The 15,387-nt window shown below is 39.6% G+C and overlaps 1 protein-coding gene across 2 annotated transcripts; it reads left to right on the plus strand.

Annotated features, from left to right (window-relative positions):
- The first annotated feature begins 5,839 nt into the window (after window positions 1-5,839).
- Window positions 5,840-14,939, plus strand: SYCE3 (synaptonemal complex central element protein 3). Of its 2 annotated transcripts, none has more exons than XM_063296666.1 (3): window positions 5,840-5,998; window positions 12,743-12,851; window positions 14,682-14,939. In XM_063296666.1, exons 1-3 carry the CDS (start codon window positions 5,984-5,986, stop codon window positions 14,846-14,848), a joined length of 291 nt encoding a protein of 96 aa, XP_063152736.1. In that variant the 5' UTR covers window positions 5,840-5,983; the 3' UTR covers window positions 14,849-14,939. The 2 variants fall into 2 exon arrangements, with proteins under 2 accessions (XP_063152736.1, XP_063152735.1); XM_063296665.1 differs by lacking the exon at window positions 5,840-5,998 and adding an exon at window positions 12,476-12,554.
- The last annotated feature ends 448 nt before the right edge of the window (window positions 14,940-15,387 follow it).

The following is a 15,387-nucleotide window of genomic DNA, read 5'->3' on the forward strand; positions in this document are numbered from 1 at the left end:
ATAATAGCGCTATTATCTTCTATTTTTCCTCTTTCCTATCAGTTTTTTAATCTACTGCTGTTTATTTTATCTGACTTACCTAAATACTTATTGCTTATTTGGTCTATGATTGTACATTTAATAAATAAATAAATGTAACAGTAATATCATTAACAACCATTAATAAATATCATAAGTGTACTTAAAACTAAAGTGACCTAATTGAAGGGCTAAACACACGTTGGGATAAAACTGTTTTTAGCTTGTTAATAAAATACCAGCAGAGTCAGGGCCATTTATTCCTCTGAGGAGGGGTTTTTCCATAAAATAGTTTGATAACAAGAGATCAGTATGGATTTGTCAAGAACAAGTCTTGCTGGACTACCCTTATTTTGTTTTTTGATCAGATTACTTCTTTAACTGGTTGTGGGAATCGTGTAGACATATTTTGATTTCTACGTAATATAAGGGAATGAGGAATCAAGTCGGGTAGGGTGCCAAAAGGTTCAATTCTAAAGACTTGTTTAGTAAAAATTGTTTAAACAATTGTTTGTGTTTTCCTCCACTTATTTCAAGAAAAAGTGTATATTATTACCAGGGCTCAGATCTTACTTTCAACTTGTCAGTTTTCTCTATTCAACCTTCTTAACCACTAGAAAGCTCTGACTAGAAAAGGAATTTTCCCAAACACATATGTCAAAGATGTGCACTGCACTTTAATTGCGGGAAAGAATATCCATTTGTTGACATTGACAAAGATGATGATGTGAAAGGGCTTCAAGGATCCCTCTTATTTCTCCCCCCCCCTTTATTTTTATTTTGCTGCAACTGCTTATGTTCTATTTCCTGACCTCTGACAACTGAGATCAGAATCTCTCTCTGCACAGGTCAGGAGGGAGAGAATTGGCTGAAGAGAAATGGAAAGCAAGAAAAGAGGAAGCAGAAAGTCCTGCATTCTTTTTCCTACCCACCTTTTTCCTGGTTACCCAAGTCCCAAAACTTTCTGCTCTTCAGATTTGCTACCTACCTGCCTAGTGCTGGGGGTGGCACCAAAATGGGCGTGGAATCCATGTTTGCCTGGGGTGACACAGACCCTAGTTGCGGCCCTGACTTCTCTTCGTACTTTTTCCTTTTTCTGCTGAATTTACATTCCCAAAATTCCTCCCCCCCCACCCCAAATTCATTGCTTACTTGCCTAGTGGGTTCTGATATGATTGTCCATCTTGGCTCATCAAGAGTGCTGTCCACATAGTTGTGGGGACAAGCGAGTATGATAGCTTTCTTCAATGGAAGAAAGCCCAGTCTGTTGCCCTTTGTCCCAAAATCCAGGAATTGGAATCACAAACATGTTGCAAGAAAGCAGATTCCATTTATGTTTGTTATGAATTTGGATGTGGATTTAAAAGTACTGTTTTAGTGTGTATGATATTAATTATGCTTCAATGCTGTTTTATTTAATGTCTTTAATGCTCCTTGAGAGCTGCTTTTTAGGCGAATTTCTTTGTAATGATCCTTGTAAGTTAAGATTGGACAGCACATAAATTATCTAAATAAATAAGTACTTTATGTGATCACTTTCATGTATTTAATAATTTTTCAGTTTCGAGACATAATAAATTGTAATTCAGCAGCAAATATGAGGGATTGTCATGAGTGCCGTTGAGCTGAAGACATCAGCGCAATGGCACACATGACAATAACAAGGAAACAGGGGAAGGGGCTCAAGATAAGTAGCCATCAACTTACAAAGACTAAAGGACAAGAGACAATGGCTAAACGGATCGCGAGGCACACCCAAGCTGTTAGCACTAACGCAACGGAGATCGCCCAGCTGACAGCAATCACCGGAGGAATAGGGAAACCGATGATGGGCGATCCCGGAACGCCAGCGGGGCCTCGCAACCCCTCACCTACCGGCAGGACAACGTGTTGGACAAAGGGGGGGTGACGTAACCGCGAGTGAGGGGGCGCTGACCGGCGCGGGGTATTTAAACCCCGCACCGGCGCGCTCCTGTCACTCTCAGCTTTTTTTCCTATACTGTATCTACACTGCGAATAAACCAGAGCCTGTTCCACAGAATCAGCGTCTGAGTATTACTCGGAGGTAGGCAGCGCATGACAGGGATCTATACAGATCCTAAAAACAGACGTGATTGCTTTAATGAAACTGTCATATTCATCATCTCACATGACCTCAAACATTACTTCTAAGCACTGAATAATGCTATTGATTAAATGTTGAATTCATGGGTTTCTCTGAACTTGGTTGTTTTCTTGCAGACCAAGCTGGTTAACATCATCAGTTTCTATTGATACAATCTTGGATTGGGAACTGCCCAGTCGTTGAAGAGCTGGGTCACTTTCCTATGCTCAGCATATTCCTCAATGCAAGTATACTGAGCTAAAAAAATAGAGAGCATGTTAGTCTTCTAATTGAAGAATTCAATAAAAAGTTTTCTCTGACCAATGAAGAAGAGATTCAATTAAATATGACTGAAAAACCGTATTCTGTAAATACCTCTAGATTTCCAAATAGAAATAATTGAGTTGCAATGTTCAGGAACTTATAAATCAAAATTTCAGAAAAGCAGTGTAGCTGACTTTTACTAATATTTAGAGAAGAAAAAAATTAAAAAAATTAAAGCTGCTCAGAAAACTTTTTGAAAGCACATTTATATGCAAACATTTTTGATCATGAACATGAATAAAAACAAACAGCATTCTTCCATCACTAATGAACATTTGCAAGACACCTTAAGGATATCAGTAATATTGACCGCACAATATACAAAACTTGCTGCTGAAAAAAGATGCAATATAACACATTGATTTATACATGTTTTTTGTACTTAAATAGTGTCATATTCTTCATTTTTCTAGCAATAAACTTCAATTTTTCCCAAAACTATTCCTTTATGGCCCTCAATTATTTTTAATGTATCAGTGTGGACCTTTCTCCTCTTTGAGTTGTACAGGCCTGCTTTACAAATTTTTGTTTCAAATGTGAAGGTCAGAGTTAATCTGAATCTTCTCATTTGGTTTGCATGACCCTGTTCATTGTGAGGAGTTAATTTAGCCCCAATTTTTCTTTTTTCCCTTGGAGATATAGGGGCAAAAAAGAGGTGGCTCAGCCCCTTTTGAAAGGGCTCTGATGGGCCATCTCATTTAAAAAATACTGATTTGTACCAAAGTGTTTTTAAAGGGACACACAGAATGCCACCATAAAGGTGGCTGTGATGGTAAAATGCCTACTCCCAAAATGATGGACCACCATTTGTTCATCATCAAATGTCATCAACTGAGATGTTGGGTTGTGGACTAGTTAGGCTGACCGTATTTTCTTGAGACAAAAACAGGACATTGGGATGGCAAAACGGGATGGGGTTAAACTTGTGTAATATTCCGTATTCACGAAAAAGACGATAAAAAAAGTTATCGACAGTAAGCTGGGAAGGTGCAGGAGGGGGAGGTGCAGCAATGATTGGGTCCGGAGAGGCTGGTGCAAGGGTGGTATTGGGTGGAGAGGTTGCAGGAGGGCTGAGGGTGGCGGCGAGCTGGGATGGGAGGACAGGAACAGAGGAGTCTAGTGAACAGTTGTCCCCAACAACCTGTTCCTCTCTGACGCGCCCTTTTATTTTATTTTCTTCCCACCATTTTGGCCTGAGAGCCAATCGGCTTCTTTTCTGCTGGGCGCGCTTTTCCGACTGTCTTCCACTGCACTGATTGGTGGCAGTGACTCTTCCTCTTGCTCACTGCCGATCAGCTGTTCCTGTAGTTCCCGCTCTAGGTTTCCTGCCAGATTGAGAAATACTGCCAAGTCAGCCTCCTTTTCAACTTCAATTTCAATTTCTTTTCCACTTTTCCCAATAACGGCTCCATTTTTAAAAACTGGGACAAAATTGACATTTATATTAAAACGACGGGACGGTCAGGAAATGTTAAAAAAATGGGACTGTCCCATTCAAAACGGGACGTACGGTCAGCCTAGGACTAGGCCAGACAGGTCTTGCAGTAGGCACTTCTGTATCTTCAGCATTTTCACTCCCCCTGAAAACAAAGCAGTTTGAAACTAACCCTGCCTTCTGCCAATCTTGAAATGCAGGAAACAACACCTTGCCCCCCAAATAAAATTGGCTGCAGCCCGCAGACCCTTAGAGAGGCAGTTAAAAGCAGGCTCTTTCCCTGGGCTTTGAGATCAGTATGGGTAGAGCTCCCCATTTGACAAGTTACAGGAGGTTTCAGTTCTGATCACCATTTTATTGTTTTACTAAGTCTTAACAAGATATACTGTTTTGTATTGGTTATTTATGGGTTTTCTTTCTTTTTCCTTTTTGTACACTGTCCAGAGTCACATTGTCTGAGCTGGGCAGTGAATAAAAAAATAAAAAATAAAACATGATACCCTCATCCTCTTTTCTCTCCAGCTGAGGCAGAGAAGACTGCAAAGCATCCATTCCCCCTGTACTACCTACCACTGGTCTTGCAGAAGCAAAACCCTCTCCACTGTCACACCACACAAAAGGAAATAAATGGCTACCTATCCACTCTGAGCAATCCCACTACGGCCAGCCCTTGGAAGTTGTCCAGATCAGGAAACAGACTGAACAGGAAGACCAGCTTTGTTAACAAAATCTTGCAGGTCTAATTGTGTTATCTCTTTCCCTCCCACTTGGACTGCAGGGCGTCAGGGAGGAGCCAGCCTGAGTCTCTTCCTACACTATGGTACCTCCTTTCCTTTTTCTTTTCAAGGAAGGCATCTGCCTTTTTTGTTTTTTTAAACAGCTTCTGAACATTTCCCTGAAGCCCATCTCCATGGCTCTCTACTCCATGGTGCAGAAGTTTCCTATGACATCTAAGAGCTACCATAATTTCAACACAGATTGGAGACATCACAGCAAATCACAGGCACTCTAACCAGGAAGCCATTCCATGTTCCCCTTTGTATTTCCAGGCACTCCCTTGCTTTATGCTTCTGAGTCCTCACCCTTCTCCCAAAGCTTACTGTTTTTTTTTCCTTAAACTTCTTTCTACTATCTCTAGTAGCTTTCATCACCCACCCAAAAAATTTAGCTCTCCACGGAATCATGCATCACTTTATCTTAAAATGTAATATATTGAGGTAAGAATTGATTAAAGGGAATGGTTGAGAGAAAAAATATTAAAATTTGCAACAGAGCCTGGGTAGGACCTAAGAAATTGGGAGAAACACCCTGATTTGCCTTTGATTTGCTTTTCAATTTAATGCATAAATTCCATTTGACCCAAAAGTTGCCATTATGGGAGGACTCTTAAAAATACTTTTGACAGTTTTTTTAATCACAGTATTATCAAACGAATTGAAATGGAAGAGGAATTACTTATTTGGGATTATGAGGACCGGGGCTCCAAATTAAATAATTAATTTGGTGAGATTTCCACGAGAAATTAATTGGTTCACAGCGTTCCCTGCTGTGAACTTCAAATCGTATTAATGATCTCCAAATTCCCATACAGATATAATTTCATGCAGATTTATGCGCTATTGCATTCTAAATATTTCAAACGTCTAGCAACATTTCTGGTTGTAAGCATAAAAGTAGGATGCGTGCACAAACCGAAAAGCATACAATCTGATTTATACATTGGAGGAGGACAACCGTGTTAGCTTATGGTGGCCGAAAATTAGGAGTCTGGCAGCACTTTTTCCGACTAACAAATTTTATCCTTGCAGAAAGGGATCAACGGATTCCGGATTACATTGCTTTTGCTTCTTCCTACTGTAGTGGAAAGTCGGTGAATTTTGTGGTTGCCCTTGACACAACGCTTCCGGTGAAAGGTGTCGGGACAAGAAGCGAGTACAAGGCCCCCGGGATCTTCCCTCCGCCGCAGCCGAGGAAAAGGGCGTGTGGGGGCGTCTCCCGCTCCAGCCGCGCGGCGTTCTTCCTTCTCGGGCGAAGCGACGAAACGGAGGGTCCGTCGCTGTCGCTGGTTCAGCCGCAGCGACAGCGGCCCCGGGGAAGGGGGTATGGCGGGTGAAAAGGTAGGTCGGCCCAGGGCGGCTGGTTTAGGTGGCCCAAGGGAAGCAGGTCGCTCAAACTGGTTGCGGAGCGGAGCAGGCAGGCAGTTAGGAGAAGTCGTTAGAGGGAAGGGGAAGTCCGCTGAACGGAGGGCGGCTGAGGGGAGTCCGCCTTGTCTCCCTCTCTCTGCCCTGTTAGGTTTAATGCAGCCCCGACCGTTTCCCTCTATAAAGGTCGTTAGTCTTTGGAGCAGGAGAAAGGGCTGCTGGGGACCACGGCCGTCCTCATTCCGAGATATCCAAGAGGGCAAAAAAGCTTTTTTTGCAGGTATTTTCCAAGTCCCGCGAGTGCCCGCTTTCTAGTCTTTCTAGCCTGATGTTATTCGTTTGGCGGTAGGTGAGGAGAGGAGTGGAAGGCTCAGATGACATTCCCGTGTCTTCGCTCCACTCAGTGACAAACCTGGTGATCCAGTATATCTTTTTTTATTTAAAATATTTATACTGTTTCATATATAGATAAATATGTATCATTCATATTTATATCTATATATGTATATCTATATATAGATATCTATATCTATAAGTATATATCTACACTTTTTATATAGATAGATAGATGTTATATATAGCTATAGCTATATCTATATAGCTATAGCTATATCTATAGCTATATATAACATTATCTATCTATATAAAAAGTGTAATGTATTGTAAAAAAAAAAGATAAGTGGAATAAACCAGATTAAGCAAGAATTCCCCAGTTAAGGGGGCAGGGAGCAGTTTATCCCGTAGGCTTCTTTAAAAGCCCTTCTCTACAAAAATTATTGTATTCATATGGGTGGGAAATAGTAATGACTTGGTTTAATTTACACCCCAATCCGACATAGGTTTATATGGAACTGGGTTCGGTGGAGTGAATTTCCTGTTGTCTATTTGTATCAAAGCTAAACACAATCCAAAACTATTATGTTAGGGCATTATGATCAATTTTTATGAAATAAAGCCACAGCCAAATTCCAACTAATTGGAAGAGAGAATACCCTGCACTCAGATTTGTCTTAAAAATTAGATTGTTTCATTTAAAGTAGTTAATCCATCATTAAAATAATTATGCTTTTATGAAGTATACATTAAAATTACATTTTGCACAGTAAACCCAGGAAAGGGTATTTCATTTAACACAGTTCCAATCTGCAATCTAATCAAGTCCAATAAATAGGTTTGAATGACATTTTTATTACTGTTTTCAATGAGGTTAGACCCTAAGTATTTCAAATTAATTGATACATGTGTGATAAGCTGCATGTGTCAAGAACTTTTCTAAGCTCTGATGCCTTTTATAATGTAAAAACTCAGATTTATAATAATATGGTTTCTCAAGCCTCAGCCTGGAAACCAAAAAATCTGTACTCCTTCAATTGTGAAAGGCATTCAACTGTGCATTATTTTTCCAAATTGCTTTAGATGAACAATTTACAAATTCCAATAGAAGATAATATCTGTAGCTCAGGGTGGAACTGTGGAGTCCTTGGTGCTCTCTGAGCTTGGTCATTTGCTTGCAGACGTTTCATTACCCGACTAGGTAACATCATCAGTTCTTAAGCACAGTACTGATGATGTTACCTAGTTGGGTAATGAACCATCTGCAAGGAAACAACCAAACTCAGAGAGCACCAAGGACTCCACAATTTACAAATTATTTACAAATAATTCCATGTTTGGAATATGTATTAACAGTATTCAGACAATTGTGAGAGAATAAGAACAAGATCTAGGATGCCAGTGCAGAAAATATTTTGCCGCTCAGCAAAGGAGAGATGTCTTTAGTCTTTAATATTATCCCTGTGTGATGAATTCCTACCAAAGAGTAACCGAACTGCCAGAGCTTAGGCCATATCCAGACTTACATCTCAACAAGGTACAAATATGTACTACCAACATATTTTTTCTACCTCATTTCCATGACTTTACCTTTATCTCATCCCCTAATCTGACAGACAGGCATAAATCATCATTAGCTTTACCAGAATTGTAGTACCATTTCCTCCTTTATTCTAATATTATTCAAGAACAGCTTTAAAATGAATAAATCTGGTATTGCTGCAATGACTTGGGGCAAATCTGATAGAGGGAGAGTAATGGGGTGGTAGATTTAATCCTAATATAGCTTTCTGCTGATTTAAAAACATGGATAGCACTATAACTTGGTATGGGAAGAACTCTTAGATCAGGGTTCCCTAAAGTGGTCAGTATTGACCCCCAAGGGTTGGTGGGACTATCCAAGGGTCGATGTTGTTGTTGTTATTATTCTTAGTACCATTAGTTAAAGTAGTATTTATTAAATTATTTTCATATAATTAAATGGGGATCGATGAACTGAAGAGTTTGGGGACCCCTACCTTAGATCATTGCAATGTGTGAAATAGTAACTTGCAGGTTTAGCCTTTGCGTAGCAAAGCCCTCCTCTTTTGGCAGCTTTCTTTGGCCCAAGATGGTTTGGGTAGCCTTTTTAGGAAGCTTCTTAGAAGCAAACTGCCACTATCCTCCAAACAACCATCAGCCCCTCAAATGGATCAAAATTGTAGAAATGCTGGGGCTGCATGTAGCGTGGATGCTACTCATGCCATTTTAAAATCAAGAATAGAAATTTCTGGTATATATATAAAACAAAATGTGATCCTTATATAGCAATAACATACAGTATGGTCTACTCCTAGTTTAATTTCTAATAGTGAGTTCTAGTCCCGCCTTAGGCACGAAGCCGGCTGGGTGACCTTGGGCCAGTCACTCTTGCTTAGCCCAACCTACCTCACAGGGTTGTTGTGGGGAAAATAGGAGGAGGAAGGAGTATTAGGTATGTTTGCTGTCTTGAGTTATTTATAAAAATAATAAAGACTGGATAAGAATAAAATAAATAAAATAAAACAAAAAGGAGATGTAGACATCCTTGACATTTATTTATTTGTAACATTTATAGGGTGCCCCAATCAGTCACAGCTTTAGGTGGCTTGCAAAATGTTTTATTTACAATAAAAACATGTACATAACTTAGAAAGAAAAATATGGAGAAACCTACAACCATATCATTTATTTATTTATTTATCAAATTTTGTCACTGCCCATCTCCCCCAAAAGAGGGACTCTGGGCGGTTAAAGAATAAACAATAATAAACTAAAACACTGCACAGAGGTCCATCACTCTAATCCAAGAGAAGAGTCAGAGTTTTAAGGGCCAGGGTGGGAGCTGTACTGTGACACAAAATTAAAGGAGGTGATGCTTCATAAGTGATTGTTCGTGATCTAGGAATCAAGATCTGAAACTAATTACTGGTGTCGCCAATCAAAACTTGCTGCAGAACCTTTCCCCCATTATGTTTATGTCTGCTCTTTTAATTGCATGGTTCTGCCTTTACTGTTGGACTTATGGACTAATCTTTGACTATCCTTGCTCCTTTTCTTCTGCTTATAAATGTCCCTTCTATCTAGGACTTTGGCTTGCTTATTCCACCAACCACCACCATTTCACAGAACAACTTTTACTTCAGAATCAGGAACTGTTTGTAATAATGCAACTCTAAATAAGTTCTCTAGCAGCCTCACATGCTACATATAAAGAATTATGGAGATGGAGACATCTTCTCTTGTGACCTGCAGGGGTTGCGCCATATTTGTTTTCCACCTTGAAATTAGGTTAAAATTCTGAAATCTCCTGTTGCATTTGTCTAATAAATGAATGGTTATTCAACAAAGATATATTTAAACCAATTAAAAGAAGTACTTATTTTAAAATAAAGTTAAGAGATTCACTAGACTTCAATATAAGTAATAGTAATATTAACTATTTAAATTTTTGGATAAGAAGGTGGATGAAACAATTTGTTTGTGCTGAATAAAGAAAATATTCACACTAGGAAAGATTAAGGTTATCCTACATATCAAAGAAGTATTTGGCAGAGGAATTCAGCTGAGGAGAAGGAAGAGGCAGAACAGAGAGGAGGCAAACTGAGTGAAGAGTTAAAAGGAACAGGTACAGAAAAAGGAAGAGGCATGTAATCACCAAGAAACCTTATTAGCAAGTATCTAGTATTTGCGGAAAGGAACTAACGCTCACAGTAGCAGCTAGAAGCAACAAAAATGGCTTTGGGGGCTGTTTTTAGTAAAAGAAAGGAAAAGTAAGATGTGAGGTGGTTTCTTAGAGAAGACAGTAGGATAGCAATAAATGATGGGGAGAAAACAGAGCTCCTAAATTGATTAATTCTTCTCTGAAGGAGAAGTGTCATGTAAAAGATGTACATGACACTTAATGAACATTATTTTCATATAATTAAATGGGGGTTGATGAACTGAAGAGTTTGGGGACCCCTACCTTAGATCATTGAGATTGATCTCAATGATCTAAGGGAGGGGTACATACAGAACATGAAGATTTAGAGCTGTTCCAGGAGACAGGACAAAAACAGTGGGTATATATTATAAGGCAGCAGGTTTTGGTTGGTCATTAGGAAATATTTCCAAATAGTAAGAGTTGTTCAGCAATGATGCTGAACTCTCCTTTGGAAGTATTTAAACGGAGGCCACATGGTCATTTATCAGTAATACTGTAGTAATTGATTTTTGCATTGGACAAGGGGTTGGACTATCTATCTATCTATCTATCCACACACACACACACACACACACACACACACAAGCTTTGTATGGCCACCCAACTCAACAAAGTGACTGGACAGTGTACAAAAGTCAACTACAAGTACAAACCCCAAAAAAGAGAAACAATACTTTAAAGACCAACTAAAACCATAAAATGGAGACTGGATTAAAATGAATTGCAGCTGACATTGGGACTACAGTATACTCATCCAGACCCAAAGGCCGCAGGAAAGAGCCACTTCTTAACTGCCTTTCTAAAGGCCTGCAGGGTCGAGGCCTGTTGTATATTGGGGGCAGATTTTTCCAAAAATAGGGGCTGCCACTGAGAAGGCATGCCTTTGAGGTCCCATAAGGTGGCATTGTCTCAGTGAGGGGACCTGGAGTGTACTCTCCCAGTTGGAGGGTGTGAGATGGGCGGGCAATCCAACAAATAACCTGATCCTATGCCATGTAGTGCTTTATAGATGATTATGAGAACTTAGAATTACACCCAGAGGCCTATCGGATTGGGAGCCAGTGCAGATCATGGAGTCAAGGTGTCACAGCATGATGAGGAACTATCTGCACTGCTGCATTCTGGATCAGTGAAGCTTCTGAATGATCTTCAAGGGCAGCCCCAAGTATAGCCTCCAGACACTGGGACAGAAACTTGACAGCTTCATTTGATAGTGACTGGGTTGGAGATGTAAAATTGGGTATCAGCATAGTGGTGATACTGTACCCTATAGCAATGGATGACCTCTCTCAGTGGCTTCATCTATATGTGACAAGGACAGGGTAGACCTCTGTGGCACCCCGCAAAGCAGGGGCCTATGGGTAGACTGCTCTTCCTCCAACAACATTGACTAGAACTGGACCTGAAGGAAGGAGAAGAACCACTTCAGGACAGTACCCAACCCAGCTAAGTCAGTCCAAAAGAATACCATGGTCAATGGTATTGGAGGCTGCTGAGAACCTAGCTAGCGTGGATGTACAACTGCCATTCTGAGCCCACCAAAGGTCATCCATAGGTGTGACCAAAACTCTCTCTGTACTGTATCCTGACCTGGAATCTGACTGGAAAGGATCCACATAATCCATTTCTTCTAGGACCTTTTGGAACTTGGGCTCGTTCAGCAAACTTTCCCAGGAAAAAAAAAGGTTGGAGACTGGATGAAAATTGTCCGGATCTGTAGGATCCAGTGATAGTTTCTTCTTGAGGGAGTGGACCATGGCCTCTTTCAGGCATCAGGACCACCCCTTCTTTCAAGGAAGTGTTTGCTACCACATGGATCCACCTGCATGCCACCTCCCTGGAAGCCTTGACCAACCAGGAGAGGCTTGGATCTAAAACACAGATACTGCACCCACAGTACCAAGGATCCTCTTCACTTGCTCAAGACAACTAGGATCAAAATCATCGTAGATAATATCACAAGACCAAGCCCCAGTCAACTCCATAGGACTTGCTCAGCTGGAGTCCAACTTGGAGCAAATCCAAGCAATTTGATCCACAAGGTGCCGAGAATAGTTCTTACAGCAGACCTGCCGGTACTCTCCCAGCTCCTCCTCACCAAGTAGAGACCAGGTGTTCTGAACAGGGCCACCAGGTGACACTCGAAGTACACAGTAAGAGTGGAAAAATAAGCATGTTTTGCTGCTCTTATTGTCATGAGGCAGGCTCAGCAAAAGTTCTAGCCTATGTCTAGTCAGATTCACTTCCAATTTTCTTCCAGCTGAGCTGTAGGCATCTCTTCTGCTGCCTTACCCTCCAGAGATCCTCCAGAGAACCAGGAAGCGTGCTGGAGTCCGTGCATAGGAAGAGCCTGCATAGGTGTGATCTGTTGGAAGGCCACCACCACTGCCTTATTCAAGCAGTGACCAAGGCCTTAACCAATCCATGTATCAAAATCTCAGGAACTATCTCAAGCTTCCTCTGAAACCTGATTGGGTTTGTGCTTAAGAACTATTTTTATTTATTGTTTCTAAGTTATTCTGGGAGTCTTCTGGTATGATAAAATGTTTACAATAAATTTGATTATTAAAAAGATATTAAAATAATCACAGTTGATTGTATGCATTAAATATAGGTTCACACAGGTGCACTACCATTAATCTCATTTTCATTTTTTCTATTAGATGGCTAAATGTGAACCCTGCGAAAGAAATTATGATAACATGGTAAAAATGCTTGAGGATCTAAATAGGGATTTGGAAAAACTTCTGGAAGACATGGAAAAATTATCAGGTGTGGCTATATTCCTGAAGTCTATCTATATATTGCTAACATATTGTCAGTTCAGTCTGGTAAGAAGAAATTACTGTAGTTGATGTGAATTAGTAACCTGTTGAATCTGATAGTATGTTGGATGTGCATCCCATTTGGTAGCACTGGTGATATGTGGCATATAGTTAAGAGCTATGGATTTTTATGCTAGGAAAGGTGATCTGTTTCTGTTTTATGAAATTAAACTAAATATGGTTTGTTTTTATGGAAGTTGTTACTTTGCTTTTTCCCAAAGAAATTGCTCACTTTTCTCTCCATTTTTCAGGAGAATGGTATATTGGTTTTAAAAAAGAACTAAATTAAAATATCTTTTAAGAAATGCTACCATTCTGCAAACTGGCAGACCCAATTATAAATACACTGGTAAAGAATACAATTTCTTGTTTTAACTATCTTAAATATTTCATTCTGACACGTAAAGTGTTGCATACAGATTAAGGACCTTTAAAACCATATGGGAGAATAGTTGTCGGGGGCAGAGAATACGTGGGGGGAAAAGATGAAATATCTTCAACCCATTATTTCTCTGTTTTGAAATGCTCCTTTTCAGACCAGGTTTTCCAGTTTGTGAAGGGATACTGGACTATTGTAAACAAAGTATTTTCTAAAAAACCCTGGATTCTTTATAGATTGATATCAACTCAACAAAACTCCAATAATATTAAAACTTATTAACAGATAAGTTATGTCATCGAATATTTCTGTTAATTCTCATATACACTAAAATGGTACTTTTTAAACGTTAGTTTAACTCACAAATAATATTGGATGGTTCTGTATTTTTTATCTACTTAACTAGAAAAATCATACTAGTTTAAATTATATGATAATAGTGACTCTAAAACAATGGGTTGAGTTTATTTGAGGAGGTAAATAGAAATGGAATAGAGTAGCAGGGAAAGAGAATTCTTATATAAAATGGTACCATATATTGATGGAGGGGGAGGGAGAAAAGTGGTAAATAATGAGGTCAGAAGGAAATAAGACTCCGAGATGCAGATCATTCTGAAAATAAGTGTGTCATACATTTTTGTGTTAATGTTGCTTCAGTCATGACAAGTGAAAGGAGTTCTTGCAATTATTAACATGCACATACAGGTAGTCCTTGCTTAATGACCACAATTGGGACTAGAGACATGGTCGCTAAGTGAAACATCACGTGACCGCAACAGACTTGTGACCTCACTTCCACTGCAGTTGTTAAGTGAGACATCACGTGACTGCGACTTGCAATTTTACTCCTGGCTTCTCCATTGACTCTGCTTTTTGGAAGCCGGCTGTGAAGCACGCAAATGGCAATCGTGTGACTGCAGGATGCTGTAACAGTTGTAAATGCCTGCTGGTTGCAAAGTGCCCAAATCTCAATGATGTGACTTTGGGAATGCTACAATGGTCATAAGTGTGAGGACTGGACGTGAAGTTACTTTTCCAGTGCCATCATAACTTTGAACAGTTGCTAAACAGGGCAGTCATTAAGCAAGGACTACCTGTAATTGGATTGACTGATTGTTTTTGCTCTCAGTAAGACGTCATTTCACAAATAGAAATTTGGTCTCTCTAGTTAGACATTCTAACCGTGCAGCAACTATGATAATGTAAATCAGATTGTGCAAAAAAAAAAAAAAATCTCGAAGGTCATATCAGGAGTACATTTCAGGGAAGAGATTTTAACCCCCTTTTTATGGAGCGATTCCTGAATCATTCCAACTCACATTACTGTTTTAATAGCCTCATTCATCCCATTCAAATTCATCCACTGAATTACTGAATTTCTCTGGTGGGTTGTCTCAGTGCAGGCTACTTGGATGGCTTATGATATGGTGGTAATGCGAGCTAATCCAGACTTGGCCAATTCAATGAGACGGCTGGAAGATGCCTTTCTCACTTGTAAGGAAGAAATGGAGAAAAATTGGCAAGAAATGTTGAAGGAGACTAAAGGTGCTGAACCTAAGCAATAAATGGTTTTGAAATCTCTGGTGGAAATTCAAACCAGGGATAGTCTTGAATAGTGTGGTCAGTGTTTATTTACAAAATATATTTTAAAAATATGTGCCTGAGCTGTGTCTATTTTGATTTTTGTATGGAAATGCTTTCATATATTCATTTATGCACAACTACAGTATGATTTTACTGTATTTTCATCATTGATGCTGTCAGTCACAGAACATAGTCTTGTCATATTCAGTTTTTCTATTAACCTGGAAAATTAATCACCTTAGGAATGGGAATAACTTCATCTAAAGTTACTGATGTCTTGATCTCACTATATATATTTACATGAAAGAAAAATTTGTAAGTACAATCCCGTTTATTCCCAAGTGTATTTATAGAATTACGGCCCTAAATCACAAGTAAGATGGGAATAACTTGACCACAAGATGGCACTCACACACTGGATCAGCTTTAGAAAAACAAATCTCAGCATGCCAATAACACAGGTTGTATCCAAATATGCAGTAAAATCTCAGTTTAATAGACCATTCGGGGAAGAGAAGGG

This window comes from Candoia aspera, chromosome 2, assembly GCF_035149785.1.
Source record: "Candoia aspera isolate rCanAsp1 chromosome 2, rCanAsp1.hap2, whole genome shotgun sequence".
Taxonomy (NCBI): Eukaryota; Metazoa; Chordata; class Lepidosauria; order Squamata; family Boidae; genus Candoia; species Candoia aspera.

Bases quoted from the DNA above. Each gene is read 5' to 3' on its own strand.
- SYCE3 (XM_063296665.1), top strand. From the start codon at position 12,504: ATGTATCAAAATCTCAGGAACTATCTCAAGCTTCCTCTGAAACCTGAT. The intron at 12,555-12,742 runs GTTTGTGCTTAA...TTTTTCTATTAG, and splicing joins TTCCTCTGAAACCTGATTGG to ATGGCTAAATGTGAACCCTG. The intron at 12,852-14,681 runs GTGTGGCTATAT...GGGTTGTCTCAG, and splicing joins AGACATGGAAAAATTATCAG to TGCAGGCTACTTGGATGGCT.